The sequence below is a fragment of the Uranotaenia lowii genome, chromosome 1 (assembly GCF_029784155.1).
Source record: "Uranotaenia lowii strain MFRU-FL chromosome 1, ASM2978415v1, whole genome shotgun sequence".
NCBI lineage: Eukaryota > Metazoa > Arthropoda > Insecta > Diptera > Culicidae > Uranotaenia > Uranotaenia lowii.
In genome coordinates this window covers 194,572,860-194,597,383 of record NC_073691.1, presented here as the reverse complement: position 1 = coordinate 194,597,383, position 24,524 = coordinate 194,572,860, and the positions used below count along the sequence as shown (strand labels likewise).

Below are 24,524 nucleotides of genomic sequence, written 5' to 3'. Positions count from 1 at the left end.
ATCAATGTTTTCGGACGAGATCATTTCGGTCCGGCTTATTTTTTTCATGTTTACGTATCTAGATATTTATCATGTTCTGAAAAGTTCAGTTCCGATCTCAAGATTTGAAGCTTTTTAAGAATTTCACCAGTGTCAGTTTTTAAGACCTATCCTCTATAAAACGATCAGATCAGCTTTCCAGATTTCCAGGTCACCCGTCTTTGACTTTGAAACTTCAAACGGGCTACCTATATTGTCCTAACTTTTCAAACGTGTTTTTTACAAATTAGAGCTGCCTAGAAGTGTTTAAAAAATAAAAGCTTAGCCACTGAAATTTTTTCCTTTTTTTTTTTAAATTATTTCAATTTTCATATTTAATTTCGAAAAAGTGTTCGTGAATTATAACCTTATGATCATACGATCGTAACTAAAAGAAATGACAGCCAAATTGTTGAAAACATTTTAATACTTGTTTGTGTTTCGAAATCATCGAAATTTTTCGGTGAGTTTTAAAAATAATCAAACAAAAGCTACTGCTCCAGTTGCTCGAAACGTATAGACAACTATTAAATTTTGTTTGACATCGTCGATAATTTCGAAGTACAAACCAAAACTCCGATTAATATAAGTTTGTCCGCATGCTTGTATGACTATCTCTCATAGTGCGTTACCATAGCTACGACAGGAATTGTTTTATTTTCATTATAAACAAGAATGAGGAATGAGGATAGACATGAAGTTAACATGAAAAGTTAGGCAGGCACATTTTATGAGGTTTTAATTCATATTGCAATTAATTTTTTTTCAACAAAGTAAAAATAATTATCTGATTGAGCGATTCTATGCGCGACCTTGTCTTAATGAAAACAATCGAATTTAATACTATCTTTTTAGAACTTTTCAGCAAGAGGCTGGCGATTTTGTTTTCGAAAACGGGTGACAAACCGTGGATACAATTTGAAATTTTCAAATACAAAAACCGGGTATTACCCGGACAAATCAGAGCAAAATTAATCCATTATTTAAACAAAATCAGGAAAAGATAGAAGAAATTTGAACCTTTGTTTTTTTGTCGAAGCACATCAAATTGTGTTCATTGCTTCAACAAAATTCTTATTAATTTTGATGAAAATAATTATGAAGTAGTTGTTTTCGAGTAACAAATTAAAACAAATCATTGCTGATACGGACTCACCTCGATATATTCCTTGAATATTTGGGCACGCCCGGATAAAACCGGGCAACCTGGAATGCTAAACGTACTAAAACCCGTCGATGTTGATAAAATTTTGAAATCTATTAAAAAATATATTAAATTGATTGATAAACATAAGAAAAAAATAGCTTTATTGGAAATCATTATCATTGTTTTGAAGGTAAAGGAAAAAATGAAAATTTGTTTAAAAAAACATTTGAATAGATGAATCTAACTTAACTTCAATATAGCTAAATGTCAGTTGGAACATCTTAGAAGTTTTTTTTATTATCGAAAATTATCTTTTTCGTTCCATTGAAGTAATTCAAAGGTTTTATATTAAACAGTTGAGGAATGAAAATGTTATGACCAGTCGTTTGATCTATTTACTAGCATTCAATTTACAGTTGAGTTTATCTAAAATCTAAATGATTTCATGTCACCCTAACATGATTTGCTTCAGTACCGCCATCTGGCTAAAAATAAAAAGGTTTTAAATAAAGGTTTAAAATAGCGGAAAACTACGCAGGAGGTGCTTAAAGAGATCCATTATGGGTCACTTTTATGTTGCCAAATATTATTGTGCTTATATGAGACCAATTTATTTGTTTGGAATCTTTGAAGTACACGAATAAGAGGCTTACCGGTTTAAGACGTCAACATTATTACATTCAAATTTTATGTGATAGTTCGACAGCTTATAGTTTACATATGATAAAAACTATTAATACAGCAATTTTACCGTTATCAAGCGCACACATAATATTTTTAATGCACTTTGATAGTATTATCAATTTACTAAAAATAATAGCATGAAACAATTTCTTTTAGTGCAGTAGATGTATAACAGTGTTTTATGGTCATGACAAATGCTTAGATTCTGGATTCAACCATTTGTTTTCAGGTAGTTCTGAAAACGCCAATATAGCTTTTACTAAGTGTACTATTTAAGTTATGAATTTAGTTATGAATGCTCTATTAAAACTCCAATGAAACCTTAACTAAGAAGTTTTGATCCAATCTTTTTTTGCATGTTTTATAAAGGCACATAGTGCTTAATTTTAAATCCATAATAAAATTAGGTGACAATTCTCGATCAAGATGTCAAAACTGGGCACGCTCATGCTAGATTGCACACATTTGAGTTGGAATTCCCATTTTAACACATTTTTGATAAGGCATATGTGTTGTTTTTGAGTTAGAAAAAAAAAAATAAAAATCTTTGAAATACTTCAAATCCCTCAAAGTGGTACAACTATTTCTACAATATAAGTATTGAGTTAAAGTGCCCAATTAGTATGACAAAAAATGGTTGCTTGATTGCGTCATTTTTAATCGAAAATGGTGGCTTCCGCTTTTCTGTTCAAAGCTGCGAATTACTGAAAATCTCATAAAACATCCACTATAAAGGTATTGGGTGAAAGAGCTAAATGAGTAGAAGTTGGCCGTAGCCCGTGGCCTAGAGGATAGCGTTCAAGTCTTCTAAAACAGAGATCATAAGATCTCGGTCACGGCATACATAGTACTCTTTCTGGTGGTCGGCAACCTTTTGAGTCAGAAGAGCTGAAAATTACAATTTTTCAAAATTTTAATGTTTAAGAGAGCCACATTTGTTAGTTGCAATGAATGGTCTCTTTAAAACTTCTAAATTTTTCTTTTCCTAATTTCGATGTAAAGTTCTAAATAATGCGAAGTGTTCATAATTTGTCTCTTAGCTCAGTTGGCAAGTCAGTTGCTTCCTGAGCCGGTGTCCGTGAGTTCGAGCCCAAGAGTAAACATCGAACACAGTTATACCGGATAAATTTTTCAATAACTTTCCGCCAACTGTAACGTTGATAAAGTCGCGAATGCCACAAAGGTAAAACGACTATAATCGAGACAAAAAAACAAAATTTGTTTCCAGCAGCTCTAGTTTTTGAAATCCGAGGGTTGATTTAAAAGAAAAGTTTTATAAATTCATTTGAATTATTTCAGCAATTCTGTTAATATTTATTCTGATTTTCAAACTGAAGCTTCAAAATCAAGAATCAGCATGCTCTAAAATCACAATTGACATGAGTTTTCTTTCTGGGTTTTGCCCTCGTTCAATTTAAAAATAGAACTTGAAGAAATTTATGAGATTGTTAAAACAAATTATTTTTTATATTTAAAAGCAAAAACCATAACTTAAACGGTCTCCGAGGAAGAATGAGCTTAACGGGTTAAATTCTTAAAAAAAAACTTAAACGCCGCTCATCCACCAGGTTGTTAAAACAATTAGAATCTTCAGTATAAGGAATCTAGAAATGTTCTGCGAAATTTGTGAAATTTTAACTCTGGAACCAAAAGATTAAGAAATAAACATTTTGAAAAAAATGTGGATAAATTCCTGCAATAATATAAGTAGGGGAGAGTGGGGTATCGTGGGCCATGGGGAAACGTGGGCCACTTTTAATATCTTAGATGTGTGTTGAGATAAAAATCTCAAACCAACTGTCATCGTCGTCGCTTTGCGTGAGCATATATTCCTATATGCTATTGACTGAAATACGCATCATATGTCTCTTTTATTTATCAAGCTAAAAAAAGTTAGAAAAATTTACTTACATAATTAAAAAAACACCCGCTAATTTCATCGATGGGGAACCTAAAGTGCATAACAAAAATATGCTCATACGCTTATGATCTTAGTTTTGTCATGATCTTTCACATGGAAAAGGAATTTTTGATGAAACATCAGTAAGTCACACAAACGCAACCAATTTGCAAATCATAGCTTGTGGGGAATCGTGGGCCACACATCTTGAATCACCTATATTTTTATGTTTTTATGCACATTCAGAACTTAAAATACGTTTTACCTATCTGTAAAGTTTTCTTATGCCAAACTAAGAGTTTTGAAAAATATTTTTTCCATTCTATATAAGAAATTTTGCCAAAACGTTCGCGAGTCAGGTTTTGGAATCTATGCGATCATACACAGGTCTCTTTTTTATTTCATCATCTGAAATTGCTTCAAAATAACGAAATGAATTAGGAAATCACAGTTTTGGGTCAACTCATAAACTTTGCATGTTATTTAATCAATTTGGATTTAGTGGCCCACGATTCCCCACCATTTTTCAAAATCCAATAAATATTGCTTTTTTTCAAACAGTCAGAATTTGGGGAAAACAACTTATTAAAAATTAAAAAAAAAATACCTCATGATACCTTGAAAATGTAGAAAACCGTACCATTTTTTATTTTCATTTTATCTTTTATAATAAAGAAGTTATGGAACAACGAAAAAAGTGGTCCATGATTCCCCACTCTCCCATACATATTGCAATACCGTAATGGATTTGTTGGAAAAAATATATACAAACTTAAGCATTCCTTTGAATAAATTTGGGAAACTTGTAACGGATATTTTTGTCTCACCAACAATGTCAGCAATTTATTTAGGGTGTGTTGAAGTCTTGTTTTAAAAACCTACCGCAAACCTAGACAACGATTGTACGAGCCACATATTCCGCACCCGCCTTGAAAAGGGGTCTTGGCCGGCATTTTCGACACTAAGAGCCTTAAGTGAGCGACAAAAAGTCTAAAGCTACATCTCTATAGAATTTGATGATAGTTTGAGAACAACATCAAAAGATTCAAAAGAAAGTCAACGAAATCTCCAAAGAATGGGCTCAAATGAGTTTCAATCTTCTCTGGGAAAGTTCTAAAAGAGTCTCAAAAATTCCGAAAAGTGTCTCAGAACAGTCGTAAAAGCGTCTCAAAGAACTGTAAAAGAGTCTCTGAAGTGTTTTGAAACAGCCCCACAACAGTCAGAAAAATTAAAAAACAATATTTCCTTTTTTATTACACACTCCCTCACACCAAAAAACTTGATTTTGTAATGGACGCTAACTGTTCTCAGCATGCCTTCCAGCAAGACAAGGAAAAATTAAATACTTAAAAACGCGAGAGAATTTTAATAATTCTGAGAACATGTAAAATGATTTTTAAATACGAGGAAATGTAATGAGGGAATATAACAATATTAGTTTAAAACGAATCTAAGTCGAAGAATATTCCTTTCAAGCGATCCGTTATTGATCTTTATCAAAAATTAAATTTAAAAGAATTTTTTATGTATAGAATACAACAAAAACTACATAATTTAAATAAAAATTATTCCTAAGAAAATTTAGAAAAAAGGACTGAAATAACTAGCTCAAACGTGTCCAAAATAGAGTCTAAAGAAACTCAAAGGAGTCTCAAAAAGGGCTCCAAAGAGCCTCGAAATTACCTCAGAGAGTCTTTACAAGTTCTAAAAAAGTTTTAGATCAATTTAAAAACAGTCTCAGATTCATCTCATGAGTCCTAAAAAACCTTTAATGAATCTTACAAATGTTTCAAAAGAGTCTCAAGAGTCCTGAAATAGCTTCAAAAGGCTTCGGAAAGAGCATTCAAGGTTGTTCTGGCAAAGAGTTTCGAATCAATCTTAAAATAATTTTGAAACGGTCACAAAAAAGTCTCAAACGAATCTCAAAAGACTCTGAAGAGAATCTCAGAACAGTTCCATAAGGGTCCTTTTTTCAATTTGAAAAACAATTTTGCAATTCTGATTTCAGTTTGTTTTTTTTTTGTCTTAATGTTTGTTTTCATTCTTGTGTGGGTGAAACTCAATACGAGAACCGCAGAGCATATTATATGATACATCTATGGGCACAGACACTCGACATAAGTTTGGCGTTATCTATCGCTATCGTAATGGACCTCTGCAGTACCTATACACCGCGGACGTTCTTACATCGTCACCTTGGCATTATGTGGTTTCCACAATTCTTAAATTTGATAGCCATACTTGTTCTTGTTATTCAACATACAAATAATTGCTTCTCGTCAAAGTTAGTGATGGTTATTTCGTTTTGGTATTCTTACCTAAAATTTTCTGACAAGATCCTATAAGTGTGTGTACGTTTTAAGTCGAATTTCGTTGTCCAACGCCATCTTCAAATCTAATGCCGTTTTCGTTTTCTCCACAAGCGCGGGGCAAAACTGTTTCTGAATAAACAAACAGAATCGTTACCCGGGACGATGCAAATATATGGTTGCTATACTCACACTTATGTTTACCCCCACACCCACAGTAGAAGTCGAATTTAACAATCTGACGCCATCGTGAAATCCAAGACGGGGGTTTCCGATTGAATTCTGATTCCAATCGCATGAAAACTCCCCATTTTGGATATTGGGTGAACGGGCTCAACGAGTACAAGTCGGATTTCGCTAAATCTTATCTTTACAAACCTGTGTATTACTGATAATCACCTGAAAGCCCAATAATATTAGTATTGGGTAAAAGGCCTAAACAAGAAGAAGTCGGATTGGCGGCTTCTCTTAAATTTGAAATGCTGAACCCCTTTCACCCAATATCATTATTGAGGGAGTTTCAGGTGATTTTTAGTCATTAACAGCATTTAAAGTTCAGCGGAAGCCGCCAACTTGGATTACAATTGAAGTGAAGTGAAATTTGACTTTATCTAGCTTAGCCCTTTCAACTTATGCCCATATTATGGGGGTATCAAGCGATTATCAATAATAGACATGTTTGAAAAGAAAGCGGAAATCGCCATCTTGAATTTTAAGATAGCGTCGGAGTGCCAAATTTGACTTCTTTTAGTTGAGTATAGAATGCACTTTAGTGGAGACTAGGTTTAATGATGGTTATGTGAGAAAAAGAACTTCTTTTTGTTAATGCAAGTAGAATGAAAAACATTTCTCCTGTTGCTCGTTGAAACATTTTCAACCTTTGATAGACTCTATTTCAATTAATGCAATCTTTCGATGATTTTTAATTACAAGAATATAGGTAGGACTAAATAAGCAGCAGAATTAGCAACAAAAAGTTTGATTAGCAACATCACACTGAGGTTTCGCTAATTGCTTAATTAGTCAGTTCTATTTTGAGCAAGCAAAAATTATGTTACTCTTAGGGGGCGGGTTACATTTGTATGTGTTTCCGATTTAGACGGACACTAACCATGCAAGCGATTCGCTCATATTCAAAAAGCATGGCAAATCGATCATTGTTTGGTTGGTCAGCAGCGTTCACAGCTGTATGTTTCACCAAATTAACACGCTCGTAAAAAATAACGACCTTCAATTACTGGTTGCGTTTGTAAGCTTGGTCTGATGGTTCAACAGAGGGAACTATCTGATAATTTTTTTTTTCAATCTGGTTGAATTGATTGGTTTAGCGTGAAGTTGCTTTGTATCGGGAAACGTGACTCTCCTGGGACTTAACTGGCACTTTGGTCACATGGTGGCTTCACTGTCACGAGTTTCGTGTTATTTGCACTGAAGAAAGCCTTAATTTTGATACTAACTAACTTGTGTTCATGTAGAACAGTGGTTTTCAAACTTTTTTCACTTACCGCCCCCTTATCCTAAATTTTCGAGCGCACCGCCCCCAGATCAATTTTATCTAAAATCTTTCAAAACAGTTCTAATTGTGATAGTTGCAAAACCATTAGTTTTGGCATTTCATTGTAGCAATACGAAATTCATTCAAATTGATTTTGCGTCCAACCTTTAGTAAGAATTGAATAAAGAAAAAACGATAGAAAAATTACCTTCAAGATACAGACAGTTCGATTTTGGCAACATGTCCAAATACAGTGTGTTGCCAATATCGGATGTCCCCAAATTTGAACGGTTTTTTTTCTAACCTTTTTTTTATCAATTACTCCTACATAAAAAACTATTATTATTATCGTTAGCATGGTTTTCAGTCAAATTTTGATAATTTTTATTATTTTTTTATCTTGTTTTTGATCAACTTTTCTTGTTTATTTTATAATGTTGGATTTTAAAGTCATATTTACTATTTTTGTCAATTTGTATATACTTGCTTTCTAATTTGATACAATTTTCATTATTTTTGGCATTTTTGAATACTCTATGATTTTTTTAAATTTTCTCTTTTTTTGTTGTTGTATTTTCTCACCATTGAAGACGTAAAAACGTATTTATGGTGTATGTCTAAATTATATTGGTTCGGATATAGCCAAAATTGAATGATGCCAAGGATGTTGCCAAAATCGAATGTTGCCAAAAACGAACGGGGTCTGTGCTTAATCTTGAAAACAGTCAGTTTATTCAAAAATAAATTTAAATATTTGTGAGCGATATTCTGCAACAATTAAATGTGCCATTATTGTTAACTATTATTTCGCAGAAATAGAGTAAAAAAATATAACTTTTTTTTCTAGACATCATTAGTTTCAAACTTTTATTTATGAAAACAAAAAAAAATTACATTAAATACACTGAATTTTAAGTCTGTTCAAAGTTTAGCTGTATTCGTGGGTCTAAAAGTTTCTGAACTGAACTGAATCCAATTTATTTGAGTGTTAACTGAGAAATTTCCAAAAAAAAATGAATTAAAGATCAACAAATCAGAATTTGAAATAAAAATTTCCTTGGTATGTCAAAGCTCTGTATTTTTTCATTTCCAAAAACCTATGACGCCTTTCAAACGTTCATTCTATTCAAAAGGTTATTTTGTACAGCAATTTTTTGTGGACATTTCAAAAATTTGCAAGCATTGTCAATCAAAATCAATGCTTTTTAGAATTAACTAAAGTTGATCACCAAAACCAGATTTTTTTTTTTTTTTTTAAATATGTCTTTATTTGTATCAATTCATCATTACATTTATATTACATTTTTTCATTAAATTAGGTGTTCAGCTCAATAATGAGCTGTTCAGAGCCCTATAGTTAACTAGATATTAAAAATTTATTTGTAAGAATTAAATTTGCTTAGCGCAATTAAAAATTTAATGTAGGAGAACATCCTGTAATGGCAAAAATATTTTAAACTTAAAACTAAACACTATCCTAAAATTAAACTAGTTATAAAGAGAACGAATCTCTGCGATGGAAGACTGCATCGATTTGCCTCTGAAGTTGGAGATGATTTTGTTGGCCATCTCTTCGATCGATTCAATGCCCGCAATCCGATGAAGATCTTCGGTGCTGTGCCAAGGTGGAAGCCGCAAAATCATTTTCAGAACCTTGTTCTGAATCCTCTGGATGGCTTTCTTCTTCGTCGCGCAGCAGCTAGACCAAATCGGAACTGCATACATTATCGCTGGTCGAAACACTTGTTTGTAGATAAGTAACTTATTTCGCAGACACAACTTGGATTTCCTGTTGATGAGAGAATAAAGAGATTTAGTATATTTATTACACTTAGATTGAATATCTTCAATGTGATTTTTAAAAGTAAGATTCCGATCAAGTGTAAGTCCCAAGTACTTCACGTGATCAGACCATTCTAAAGAAACCCCATTAAAAGTTATGGAATGATTTTCATTAGGTTTTAAAAATTGAGCTCTTGGCTTATGGGGAAATAAAATAAGTTGAGTTTTGGAAGCGTTAGGAGAAATTTTCCACATTTTCAAGTAATTCAAAAAGGAATTTAAATTTTGTTGCAATCTACTGCGTACCACCCGTAAATTTCGACCTTTGGCTGAAAGCAAAGTATCATCAGCAAATAATCTTCTACCTTTTCCTTCTGGTACATCAGGAAGATCAGAAGTAAAAATATTGTATAAGATTGGCCCAAGTATACTACCCTGAGGGACACCAGCTCTAATGGGTATCCTTTCAGAGCATGAATTTTGATAGCTTACTTGCAAAGTTCGGCTAGTCAAATAATTTTGAATAATTTTGGTGAGATATACAGGAAAATCAAATCGAGCTAATTTAGCTACTAAACCTTTGTGCCAAACACTGTCAAAAGCTTTTTCAATATCAAGAAGAGCAACACCAGTTGAATAACCCTCAGATTTGCTAGCGTTAATCATATTAGTTACACTCAAAAGTTGATGTGTAGTAGAATGTCCATGACGAAAACCAAATTGTTCATCAGGGAAAATAGAATTATGATTAATGTGAATCATCATTCTATTCAAAATAACTCTCTCAAATAGTTTACTTAAAGAAGGAAGCAAACTAATTGGTCGATAACTTGAAGGCTCTGAAGCACTTTTTCCAGGTTTTAAAATTGGAGTTACTTTGGCATTTTTCCATTTATTGGGAAAATAAGCCAAGTGAAAACATTTATTGAAGATTTTAACTAAAAAATTTAAAGTGCTTTCAGGCAACTTTTTAATAAGAATATAGAAAATCCCATCTTCCCCTGGGGCTTTCATATTTTTAAATTTTTTGCAAATCAATTTAAGTTCATCAATATTTGTCTCACAAGAACTTTCAAATACATTTTGTTTAGAAAGAATATCATCAAATTCAAGGGAAATTTGAGCATCAATTGGACTTACAACGTTTAAATTAAAATCATGAGCAGACTCAAATTGTTGGGCCAATTTTTGAGCTTTTTCTGCATTCGTTAAAAGAAGTTTATCCCCGTCTTTCAAAGTAGGAATTGGCTTCTGGGGCTTTTTCAGAATTTTAGTTAATTTCCAAAATGGCTTTGAGTAGGGTTTTATGTCCTCTACTGCTTTGGCAAAATTTTCATTACGAATGAAATTTAAACGACGTTTGATCTCTTTTTGAAGGTCGCAATAAATAAATTTCAAATAAGGATCCCTAGTACGTTGATATTGGCGTCGACGAATGTTTTTCAGTCGTATCAAAAACTGAAGATCATCATCAATTAAAGGTTGATTAAATTTATGTTTAACTTTGGGTATTGAAGCGGCTTTAGCATTGACTATTGAAGTTGTCAAATTTTCTACAGCCAAATCAATATCTTCAATTGAATTCAGTGGAACGTTTACATTCAAATTACGTTCAATAAAATTCCTATATCGCTCCCAGTCAGCTTTTTGAAAGTTAAAAGTTGATTTTAAAGGGTTTTCAATGGGACTTTGGGATAAAGAAAAAGTTACTGGAAGGTGGTCTGAATCGAGGTCCGCATGAGTAACTAATTGACTGCAATGCTCGCCTAAATCCGTTAGAACCAAATCAATTGTGGAGGGATTTCTAATTGAAGAAAAACAAGTATGCCCATTAGGATATTCAACAGTATAATAACCTGCAGAGCAGTCATTAAACAAAATATTCCCATTTGAATTTGATGAAATATTATTCCAAGATCGGTGTTTTGCATTAAAGTCACCAATAACAAAAAATTTAGATTTATTTCTGGTGAGTTTTTGTAAATCTCCCTTCAAAAAATTTTTCTGTTCACCGCTGCATTGAAAAGGCAAATATGCGGCAATAATTATAACTTTCCCCATAGAAGTTTCTAATTCAATTCCAATTGTTTCTAAGACTTTTGTATTGAAAGAAGGAAGAAGTCTAAATTTGAGACGACTATTGATGACAATAGCTACACCCCCACCTTGTCGATCAAGTCGATCATTTCGCAAAATTTTAAAGAAAGCATTGCTTTTCAAGTTAATGTCTGGCTTTAAAAAAGTTTCAGTGATGGCAGCAATATGTATGTTTTGAGTTTTCAAAAATAAAAAGAATTCATCTTGGTTAGCCAGCAAAGATCTAGCATTCCAATTCATAATATTTAAACATCTATTTGGATCCATGAGGGAATCGTAAAGTCATAATAATTTTGTTAGCATAATTAAAAGAAGTTTGGAAAGCTTCAAACATTGAATTTGCTTTCAACAAAAGTTGCATCATTTCCATTAAATTTTGATGCAAAAATTTTAATCTTTCCTCAGTAATCTCACCCAAATCAACAAAATTGTTAGGATCAGAAAATGAAAGAGAAGAACAAGTATTTGAATTTCGGGGATTTTCCCAAGCCTTCGCATGAACGTTGAGACTTGGTTTTTTCCCATTTTTATTAGTTATGCCTGGAGAGGGCAATCCATTTTCAACCACCTCTGAGAACGATAAACAACGAGTCTGTGGCGCAGAATCAGCACAGGTAACATTAAAATCACTTCGGGTATTACCCAGCCGTGATTCCAATGTAGACCGAGGCTGAATGCGAACAGGCAGGTTGTTTGCCGGCCCGACATGTGAAGACGAAAAAGAGGAAGGAGGAGAAGAAACTTTTCTGGAAACTTTGGGATTTTTCCTAGAAGCAATAATTTTTGCCCTGATGGGACAGTCTAGCGAATTCGAGGAATGATTACCTGCGCAATTTGCACACTTGAAAAATTCTGTTTTTGGTTTATCACCACCATAAAGGCATTTAGATTTTTCATGATCGAATGAGCCGCAAAGCATGCATCTGGCATTCATTCTACAATTTTTAGTGCCGTGACAAAAAGCTTGACAACGACGACATTGTGTAATATTTTGAAGGAAATTGGTTGAAGATTTTCGAAAAGGTTCGAATTTGACTCGACAATGAAACATAAGACGAGCCTTTTCAAGAATTTGCAAATTATTAACTTGATCCTTTTTAAAATGGATCAAATAAAGCTCAGGAGCAAAACCAACACTACTGATATTATTCGTGTTGGTTCTTTTCCTCATTTGAATTACTTGAATTGGAGAAAAACCTAACAAAGAATTTAATTCAGATGTGATTTCATCCGGTGTCTGATCGCCGGTGAGACCACGAAGTACAACTTTAAATGGACGATCACTTCTAGTGTCGTACGTAAAAAATTGATGTTTTTTATTATTCAAATAATTTAAAATTTTTTGAAAATCATTAAAAGATTCCGCCAAAATACGAGCAGTTCCCCTTCGACCGATCTGAAAAGAAATCTTCACATCCTTGACGGAAGTGACGATTTCTTTCCGAAAGGCATTGAAGTCAGGAATCGTGACCGTAATTGGTGGAACCTTTTCGTTTTTAAGAGTATAAGAAGAAGAAGGTTTCTTAGTACTCTTATCAGAATTAAATATGAAGATTTCCTCATCACCGATGTTATGAAGGACATCGAATGAATTGGAAATTTCAACTTTTTTGGCAGATGGCCCTGGATTAGGTTCAGCAATCCGTTTTCTTCCGGCCCTTGAGCCGGCCGAAGACTTCCCCATGCTGGAAAGAAAAGAGAAAAATATGAATAAAAGAAAATAGAAATAATTTTAGCACTGAAAAGTGCTGATTGAAAAACAGGTAAGGAAAAAATAAATAATGTAAAAATGTTCCTGCAGGTACACAGCAACGATACGATGCTCCGGCGTACGTGTTGACGGCTCAACGGTACAGATGGAAGTGACCAAAACCAGATGAATAAACACATTGTATGGCAAATCAATAACGAATGTAGAATGAAATACAGATACTTACTTAACTCTTTGAAACGGTAGATATTTTAGTCTTCGACCTAGCTAAAATTTTATGTTTACAGTTCTAGAATGTCATTTCATTGTTTCGCATTGAACTTATTCGGTTTCATTTCAATTCTACATTGTTTCGCAATTTGTGGAAATGTGAATTTGAAAATGACCCTACCGCCCGTCAGCCCTTCCAGCATCTCACCAACTTTCAAATTTATGCTCACCGTGCCCCTGGAAGCTTCCAACAACCCCCAGGGGGTAGGGACCACTTTGAGAACCACTGACAAGTGGTCCAGAAATGAAATTTAGCGGGAAACAATAATTAGCGTCTTTCTCTGGAGTTTGATGCATTTGATGTCTTTGACAAACTTTTACAACAACTAAAGGCGATCATTTTGACTAAAAAAATTTAGGGTGATTCATAAGATCCGACCATTATTTCCTAACTGTGATACAATATTGTACAATGTTGTAGAACCTAATAATTCATTGAACTTCGTCGAAGACACCACACCCATCTATCTCTTGAACTGAAAGTTTTTTGACAATTATTGTCCTGTAAAAATCAGATTTTCTTGATATATTGATTTTATCATAAATTACTAATTCAGCAACATTTTCGATAATTGTAATGCGCATCTTTTGTTCAAAATGAATAACCAAATTTTTTTTTGTTTTAATGTTATGCGGCAATATGTGTTAAAAATGACTCTTTTAGAGCTTTGTTACCATTGGGGTATTTCGCCCAATCATACCCATGAAGAGCAAGCAGTTTGGAATACTCAATCTGAGTGCTCAGAGGTAGTAATCGTAATCGATTAAATATCGATAATTATTCCCGCCAATATTTGAATTTAAATAAGAACACAATTTGTAAGAGAATTTATTAATAAAACCTACTTTATGATTTAAAAAAATAAATAAATAAATAAAGTTAGGAGATTTAAAATAACGATCACTCCAAATTCAAATCCAGAAGCTAGTACATGCAAACACTTATGACACAACACAAAACACTTGCCCGATGAGAAGCAAAAGAGCAATGGGAAAACGTCAGGTGGAAAATGAAACGGAAATGTGGGTTGAGATGGGTTAGCTAATCACTTACTAAAGTTCGCTAAGTCTTTCCGCCTTCGACCAGCACACGGTTCACATCGCTACAAAGTGACCATAGTGGCCAAGTTAAACGTGCACGGCCAAGTTATTAGTGTCGAAAGATAACAACGCGGAAAGAACTAAATTACCTAGTCAATTGTGAAAGAGCGAATCAAGTGAGTTCAAAGTATGATAGCTATAAACCCCATCCTAATCCCATATTCAATCCACCAGGACCCAGCGGTTCCAGTCAAGAGATTTGACCCAGCGCTTACGGTCAAGAAGACTGATCCAGCGGTTTCGGTCAGGAGAGTTAACTCGACAAAGCTCCAGTTTGTCCAAGTCAAACGGGCCAGTGAGCAAAGATCTGCTTCCGTTTCTCTGTTAAGGAGCCTGAGCACGGACTCGAATTACAAGTCCGGCGGGCACTCCGAGAAGCAACCAAAAGTTGGTCCCCCACGCGACCAGCCACAACAGCCACCCAAATACAACAACATCGTCGTCAACATCCGGTCCTAGAGGGCACTGTTCGACCCCTTCAAACGGGTTAGTGAAAGTTCGGACGTGTCCCTCCGGGCTCGAGGCTCTGTTGAGGAGCACGCGGTGTTTTACACCTGCGTGTACCATCCAGGGCAACCACAACGAAGGTTGGCTCCACCACGAGGGCGATCTAACCTCCATTGCCAACCAACACTGTGGACAGTAGACTGTTGGTTGACCCACCAACCCAAGATTCTCCATCGGAAATCCATCTCAGCACCAGCCGGCCGGCCCACCAGCAGCAGCAGCAGCACACATTACACACCCACACAAGACACACGTAAGTTATAATAAACAGGACATGAAAATATAGTTAGCGTGTTTGTGTTTCCTTCCGAACTACCGACCGGTGCATCATTGCGAGAAGCCGACCCGAGGTTCTCCGAAACCTCTGCTCTAGCTTAGCCAAGCAAAAGAGGCCGCATGTGAGCCCACCCTCACTAGAATTCCCGTGGCTTGACCAGGAATTCGAGGGCAGTTGTAGCTGGTCCCTCTGGCCAGCTAAGTAATAGCTTCAATAACTCCAAATGGAGCAAATTGAAAATTTTATTGTTACAATTTGAACAATGTTAAAAAAACTGGAGATATGTTTTTTGATTAATGCGTTTAATAGTATTATCAAATTTACTTAAATTCCTCAAAATCTCTATAAAAATAGAGAGAATTTGTACATTTGTTCTTCAAGAACTCAGAAACACCTGGACCAATTGATGTGAAAATCAACATGGAGTAGTTTTTGAGTGAAGAATGGTATTTGTGGGGTTTTGAGTCTGTCGCACACAAGGGAGGGAGGGCTCCCATACAAAATAATCGTAAAATACGATAAATTGCGGTAAAATTTAATCTATTGACCAGTGAATCTCATAAATTTTTGTGAAAATGCTTGTATTTACATGTTCAGATAATGTTGTATAAAAATTCTTTTGTCAAAAAAAAGGTTTTTTGGTTTCAATTGAAAATTTATTCAACAAAAAAAACTCTCCATCTCCTCTTGCGTTACCCAATCTTGATTTCTAGCGCCTTTTGATGGCGATGTAGCTTGAAATCCAGTTACCAGGCCACCAATAAATTGGGATAATATTCCACAGGCAGCGACTCATAAAAACATGCAGTTTTCGGGTCGTCACCGCATATGTGCACCAAGTTTCGCACCCGTACAACAATATGGATTCGACATTTGATTAAAAGATTAGGATTTTTGTTCGTAGAGGGAGACTCGCAAACGCAAATCGGGCTTTTCTGATCCGGGTTTAGATGTCTTCCTTGGTACCACCATTAGGCGTAATCTGGCTGCCAAGATATTGGAAGCACTCCATTTTCTCAACGTGTTGCCCTGCTGCTGTGTTGATTTCCATCGATTTGGTCTGTCCGACATTGTCTTTGAGACCTGCGGCCTAGGAGCTTTCGGTAAGGTCGTCGAGTTTGATCTGCATGTCTTGTTGTTTTTGGGTTGTTCAGTTGCTCCATTGTCGAAGGATTCCACGGAAAACCTTGGTTCGGTCTACAGTAAATCGTTCCAGTCAAAATCTCTACTACTACGATGAGAAAGAGTAGCGGTTCCTGTCTCACTCCAGGTTTGGATCAGACAAGACACCGTCGTGCAAGACCTTTCACGAAAATGCCTCGTACTGTGATTCGATGAGATGGACTAGCTTCTCTGATACTCCTCGTCGCCTTAGAGCCACTCAGATGTTTTCGTGGTTCAGTCGGTCAAATGCTTTTTCGAAATCAACGAACACCAGCAGAAGAGAGTCCTGGAATTCGTTGATTTGTTCCAGTATGATTCGAAGCGTTGTGATGTGGTCCACACATGATCGTCCGGATCGGAATCCAGCTTGTTGCCGCCGGAGTGTAGCGTCTATCTTCTTCTGGATCCTGTTTGAGATCACTTTGCAGATTACTTTGAGAGTTCTACAGCTCAAAGTTATGCCACGCCAGTTACCGCACTCTCTCAGGTCTCCATCCAGTCGGTCGGGAATGTTGCAGTATTCCGGATATCATCGGAAAGACGGTTCAACATATGTGCTGACAAGGCAGGGTTGGCTTTGAGCATCTCAGCAGGAGTGCTATCGATTCCAGGCGCTTTGTTGGATTTCATGTTTTTGATTGACGCTTTTATTTCAGCCAGCGAGGGCGCCTCGAGCTGTGGGTTCTGTTGGCCATCGCTATTCATGACTCGGAATAGTTGTTCAAAATGCTTAGTCCAAAAATGTGATTATTTTCAGGTACAAAGATGTACCAAAGCGATTTCATAACATCAGTTCAAATCAATGTCTAATGATGAGCACGGTTGGTCGGCTTCTTTCAAACAAAAAAGAGTCTGTAGAAAACAAAACTTCCGAGTGTAATCCCCTTTTGCCGATCCTTCTCCACTCGTAATCTGAGTTTACACGTTCTTCGCCACGCTCATTTTGTAGTTTTACTAGCCGGGCCCAAAGAAATTTTCAGAGAGAGAAAGTAAAGAGGGAGAACTCCCATATTTGAAACATGTGGCGGAGCGTTAAACTCAAGTAAGAGAGCGTCACACGCTTTTGATGTGACGCCCCCCCCCCCCCCCTAGGAAATACACCCGTCACCCAAATATGGGTGCCGTGGCGACGAACGTGTTTAAACGAGCTTTAAGCGACTCGGACGGCAAGTGTGAGAGCTCTCGCATTTGAGTGAGAGAAAGAGAATTCTAGCCAAGAGCGCCCTGGTGTTTCAGTCATATTATAGCTCAGTGTAAAGCGGGCCATAGACTACACAAATGGCTTGTGCAAATTCGATGATTCCACGACGATTATTTGATTCTATTAATTAAGATTAATCACCGTGATTTATGTTTTGAAATTAATTTTTACGGCCTTATCGGTGAAAGTTATGTTCTCATAGTGAGAACATTTCAAGAATTGAAAATTATAGATGGATAGAAGAAGATTAGAAGAAAATTATAGGTGTTGAAATGAGCGGGTAGAATTTTTTAAGAAGCATTTTCACCACATACTTAACTTTTGTTCAATCACGGATCAACTATTTTGAAATGTTAGAATCGGACAGAGTTGAGTCTAACACAACACAATAGTTGATCTTGCGTGGTTCGCACCGCGAAACTTGCAGTGCGAACGAACAAAAGGAAAGCATGTGGTCGCTCTGAAAAGCTCCCGTAAACAGTACAACGGTTCTATCGGTTCTAAATCACGGTGATTAATCTTAATTAATAAAATTAAAATTTGGCTAATAAAAAATCAAAAACGTTGTTCTTTGCATCGATAGCCAGTCTGTACCACCCTATCGACCGAAGCGAAAACAATCAAACCCGATTGGATCGCTCGCAAAGATAACAACCGGTACAAGTCTGACGTCGATAGAACCGTTGTACTGTTTACGGGAGCTTTTCAGAGCGACCACATGCTTTCCTTTTGTTCGTTCGCACTGCAAGTTTCGCGGTGCGAACCACGCAAGATCAACTATTGTGTTGTGTTAGACTCAACTCTGTCCGATTCTAACATTTCAAAATAGTTGATCCGTGATTGAACAAAAGTTAAGTATGTGGTGAAAATGCTTCTTAAAAAATTCTACCCGCTCATTTCAACACCTATAATTTTCTTCTAATCTTCTTCTATCCATCTATAATTTTCAATTCTTGAAATGTTCTCACTATGAGAACATAACTTTCACCGATAAGGCCGTAAAAATTAATTTCAAAACATTTGATTCTATGCTCGCCCACACACGACACAAACATATTTCACGAAAACACAAACGACTGCTGGCGGAAACAGCAACAACAAAAAACCTCCTCCACCTCGGCTGGGGCTGAGTAAATGGCCTGAAGTTTGTACAAACAGCACCATACACCATGCCACAGAGGGTGGTTTGTCCAAAATATTTCGATCCCGCCCGATTTTACCCAAACCGCTTGTGCGATTATTCAGTGCCAGACACGATGCAAATCGAATTCACAGCGACAGAATTTCACCATATTTGCACAAATGTGGTGTAGTCTATGGCCCCCTCAATAAAGAAAAAAAAAAATTTAGACTCTCACCATACAACGTACAAAAAATAACAACAATTTCTTCCCCTGCTGTCAGCGTTGCCACATTCTAATCATTACTCTAAATGAACAAAAATCACCGCCAAAACATCGCACCGAAATTTGCTCCAACAACAAAAAAGATCATCGGTGGAAAACATTAAAAAAATCAGTAGTTTTTTCTCAAAATTAGTTTGACTTTTGAAATTTTTTCTGTTCTCTCATTATTTCGAAAATCAAAATTAATTAATTACCACCGCATTAATCCACCGCACGCATCGAAAAATGGAGTTATGGGTGTTTGTACCCTCAATTCCCCTACATTTTTCAATTAATTGATGAAAAAGTATGTTCGGACTTGAAAATTTCGAATCAAATGAGACCAATCTGATTTTTTTACCGAGGAATCAAATGAAGGCTTTTGAGCCACCGCACGCATCAGAAAAAGGATGCCTTTTTTAATATTAATTCCCCTACATTTTTTAAATATGGAAAAAAGCACGTTCTGGCGTGAAAATTTTAAACTAGATGGTCTTATCTCCTGTGTGAATTTTCCAATCGAGTGAAGGCTATTAATGCCTCCGCACGCTTCGTAAAATGGAATTATGTCTGATTCTACCCTCGTTTCCTCTATATTTTTCAATAAATTACTAAAACAGTAAGTTCGAACTAGAAAATTTTGAACCAAATGAGACCTATATTGTGTAATTTTTTCAAGAAACCGAATTTTTGCTATTTGAGCCACCGCACGCATTGGAAAATTTAGTAATCGCTGTTTTATCCTCCATTCCCCGACATTTTTCAAATAGTTTAGAGAAAGCATGTGTGGACTTGAAAATTTTGAACCAAATGACATTTATCTTATGTGATTTTTCAGAGCAATAGAATGAAGGCTGTATGAGCCACTGCAAGCATCGGAACATGGAGTTATGGCCGTTTTTACCCTAAATTCCCCTACATTTTGAAAATATTTATGCCATAACTCCATTTTACAAGGCGAGAGGTGGCTCAAGAAGTCTTCATTCAATTTCTCCGGGAAAATTACGCAGATAAGTTTCATTTGGTTTTAAATTATCAAGTCCGAACATGTATTTCTCTGTAATAATTGAAAACTGTAGCCATAACTCCAATTTTTCGATGCGTGCGATGACTTAAATAGACTTCATTTGATTTCTCGGAAAAAATCACACTATGTTATACCCATTTGTTCCAAAATTGTCCTGTGTTATTTTCTATTTTCTGAATTCATTGAAAAATGTTAGGAAATTGAGGGTAATTCAGCCATAGCTCCAGTTAGAGATGCTTGCGGTGGATGAAAAAGTCTGAGTATGATTCTTCAGAATAAACACCCAAGAATAGTCTTATTTGGTTCAAAAATGTCCAGTCCAGTAGGACGGATGATATTGAATTTCTTCGCGGTTTATACACTTTCTTCCTGTTGTGCATCGGTTTAATAGGTTAAACTGAATTATTATTGATTCGTTTGATGTTCTCATCATTTAACCACTGATTAAATTAATTACAAATTCAATTAAAATTTAGATTTTTTTTTAAATCAAAATAATTCAGGGCTTTTTAAAGACCAATTTAAAAAATCAGGACAACTCGAGAGTTTTTGAAAAATCAAGACGGTTTCTCGAAAATCAGGACAAATCTTTAAAAAAAACTGCAACGTAGAGCAGTGTATTGTAAAAGAAAAAAAAAACTGTATTGGCTCTAAAATTTCTCCTCAAAACAATGCGCAATAGAATTTTCCGGAAAAAGGGAATTCTCTTCAGCCGTGAATGTTTATGCTCTCGCTCACTCTTATGTGTTGACAATCTCGCTCTTGATTGCAGTGCGATTTATCCGTACAGTTTGGGTGAAGCAGACGAAAAAAAAAATGCACTCTTTTTCACTGGACAAGCCGATCTGAAGAGTTTTTGCATCCATGATGGTGAGTGTGTGAATTCAATTTTTTCCTAATCTCGAACATCTGCCCAGATAGATACTTTTATTGACAATATTTGCAACTTGATGTTTACGAACAATTAAATTGACAAAGTGATATTAAATATACCTCCTGGTATCTGAATTGTTGAGTTAGATTTATAATTTAGAAAAAAAAATTGTACTCGTTGAGTGGTTTGTTAACTGATTCAAAATTCAAAAATCCTGATGAACAGAACACTAAATCCTGAATTTCTACGCAGATCAAGGTACGATATAAAGGAACTTAGGTTAGAGCTAGTGACCAGTACCCCACTTAATTATCGTCTCAACCAGTCGGTAGCCAATTGCCGCTAATAACCAGCTACTATGGATAAGCAGAGAAAGGGCTGCTGGGAGCGTGAAAAAAAAGTCGCATCACTCAAACTTGTCCCAGCCGGACAGGGAAGAGAGTAGTAAAATTGCCCGTAAACACCGGTGTTAGAGTGCTGATTATAAACAGTGGCGGTTGTTGTTTTTTGTTGTTGTTTTTATCTCCCGTAAACCTGTTCGGAACCAAATCATTGTCGATGAAGCCATTTCCGATTTTACGAGCTGATGGTTAGTTCGACGATATTTTAACTATTCATCTGTCCCCAGAATACAACGTCATCTGTCCAAATTATGGCCTTCGAGGGTGGTTCATAGCTGATTTTCTCAAAGGCGAATCTACCCAGGAAGCTTCTATAATAAGACATACAAATAATCAAGGCTAATTTCTAGCCTTCTTCTTTTCGCGTGAATCAACCATTTTTTAGAATTGATTGCCATTTCTTTGTTTCGTTTTGTTTCGATTATTGATATTGTCCATTTAAATAAAATTTTAAGAAACGTCGCTGGTGAAGTGGTAGCAAAACACAGACTTCCGACAATCTAGTACTTTACTTTTCACTGTCGAAAGTCTGTCGGAAGTCGGAAGTCCGGACTTCCGAAGTAAAATTTAGTCTACATGTTGTTGACTTCCATTCAACCGACTTAACTCCTCTAGAAACAGCATGTATTGTTGACACCACGTTAGTGGTGCCATCTATTAGCGAACACCTTATTGTGTCAAATAAATTTACTTTTCAACCTTATTAAGTGTTGTATATTAAATATATTGCTTTAAAAAGTTTAAGCAAGCCAGAAAAGTTTAACAACAAATTATATATAGGAAATTAAAAATTTGTTGTTTCCTTTTTTCTCAGGGATTTTAAGCCAAGTTGGTTTACTCATCCCGAAATAAAAATTAAAAAAAAACAAAAGGCGATATGTCATCCCATAAAAGTTGACCGTATCAATTGACCCAAACTTCCCCATAAGAGTTTAGAGGAGATCATTTGATCCCTCGGTTGCGATTAGTCGCCGGGAGCCTTATCGATCTCGGCGTTCTCGGATCGGTGACGCCCATCCTGTTCCTGTAGGCCTCCCTTGCACGCAAGAGAGGCCAACAAAAAACTTTCAGCTAAAAACAAACAAAACGCTGGAAGGCAAAAAATAAGTAACACTTAAACCAGCAAGGCACGTATTAAGCTTCCCCCAAAGCTGAAAAACGTATAAGGCGGGCCGCGTGTGCCCGAGCTTACCCGAGAGTCACATGCCCGATAATGACGTTTTTCATAGATCATCAAACTCTTTGTAGTTACAAATTAAGTACACATTTTCATAATGTCAAACCACAGGCCGCGGTTATGTGGTTTTGCTGTTTTTGTCAACCAGCCACTGATCGCGCAGATAATTCGGGACTTGCCACGATCAGGAAAAGCCGGCTCCCGATCCTCTAGAGGTGGCCTCGAAGCGCATTAGTCTTGCCTGACCGGGCCTCGGGATCGGTTGTGACATTTGCGGGATCTTCCTTCCTCTCCGGATGATTATGGTGAAGTGACCATGCAAATCTTTGTGTTCGAGCGCGCTACTGAACTGACTTGTCTTAATTGGTTGTGATTAGTTGCAATTTTTCACACTTGCTCATGTGTGATCCGTGTCCGGCTCAGCTGTGTGGCCAGGTGATTAGAGTGAACGCACAATGATGCCGTGCTAGCACGTGAATCGCAAATAATCGTTGAAGAAAAGGTCCAGATTCAATTGTGTTCGAAAAATTGAACATAAAATATGCAGCGGTTTGTAAGTAATCGTTGAAGTGAAAATTGAAAAAAATTTTTGATTTGACAAACCATGTTTATCGCCCCAAGTGTGGGTGGTGAAAGTTTTCTTGTGAGTGGTAGAGGAGCGGTTACAAAACAAAAATATGTAAATACTCTTTGAAATCATTTGTATAACATTGAGTAACTGCTACATTTCTAATCTGTTTGGTAATTGCCTTCAGAAATAACCCCAGGGCAAATTTTGAGGTCCGATCATGCTTTTTTTCTGAATTGATTGAATAATGTAGGGGAATTGATGGTAAAATCAGCCATAATTTATTTTACCGAGGTGTCCATTGGCTAAAACAGCCTTCATTTATTACCAAAAAAAAACACATCGATCTTATTTTCTTCAAAATTTTCAAGCTCGAACATGCTTTTCCTTAACTATTTCAATAATATGGTTTAATAAAGGGTAAAACAGTCATATCTCAATTTTCCAAAGCGTGTAGTGGCTCAAACAGCCTTCATTTGATTTCCCAGACAAAAATGTCACCATGTGTCTTGTCTGGTTCAAGATTTTCAAGTCCGAACAGATTTTTTTCTAAATTAATTTAAAATTTAGGGAAATTGAGGATAAAATCTACCTAACTATATTTTCCGAAGCGTCCGTTTGGTTTAAATAGCCTTCAAACGATTTCGCGGGAAAAATCTTACAAGATTGGTGAATTTTTGTTAAAAATTTCAAAGCCCAAATTTTTTGTGAATTAGTTTTTTTTTGTGTTGCGTGTAAAAAAAACTGACAAAAACAAATAAGAATAGACGGAGGCCAGTAAATTGTAAGATTTTTAAAATTGTTAGTTAAGTTAAAATTTATTGTTTAAAATATAATTTTAGTGTTCACTGAAGAGGAGCGAATGCCATAGTAGCTCGAAACGTATAGACAACTGGTAAACAAGTTTCAATCATTCGAAAACTTGCCGAAAAAAGTCGATTAATTAATTCACAATCCATCGCGGCGATAAACAAAAAATCAAGTCCAAATTTTTACTTAAGGAAAGTTTTTTTTTCATAGACTTTGTTCATATAGGAGGGAAGATATTGCATTTCTTCGCGCTTTAAACACTTTTTTTTAGGAAGCCTCATGATCAGAGTTGTGTAGTTTCTTTATTTTTCAGGTTTTGTCCTGATTTCCGAGGAACTCTCCTAATTTTTCAGAACCGCTTGAATTGTCCTGATTTTTGAAAAATGGTCTGTTAAATGACCTGATTTGTCCTGATTTTTAAAAAAATATCTAAATTATAACTGAATTTAAAGCTAAATGATGAAAACATCTTTCAAATCTGTAATAAAATATCTAAAATAATGATAATCTTAGGTTCAGCTGATGTCTGAATGGTGTTTCTCGCTGAATGTCTGAATTCTGCTCTCTTTGATTGCATAATTTGAGATGTCCCCAAATCAAATGTCGTGTTTTTACTTAA

At 35.7% G+C, this 24,524-nt stretch overlaps 1 protein-coding gene across 4 annotated transcripts in view; it reads left to right on the top strand.

Annotated features, from left to right (window-relative positions):
• LOC129742262 (sodium-coupled monocarboxylate transporter 1) overlaps positions 1–24,524 on the top strand; it is a 93,291-nt gene that overhangs the window by 42,798 nt on the left and 25,969 nt on the right. The window contains exon 1 of one of the 4 annotated variants that reach the window (XM_055734138.1): positions 22,768–23,080. The exons of the other annotated variants lie outside the window; for them this stretch is intronic. Coding sequence (XP_055590113.1) covers positions 23,069–23,080 — 12 coding nt within the window. The 5' untranslated portion in view covers positions 22,768–23,068. Of the gene's footprint in view, positions 1–22,767; positions 23,081–24,524 lie in introns of those variants that run through there. 4 annotated transcript variants of the gene reach the window in all.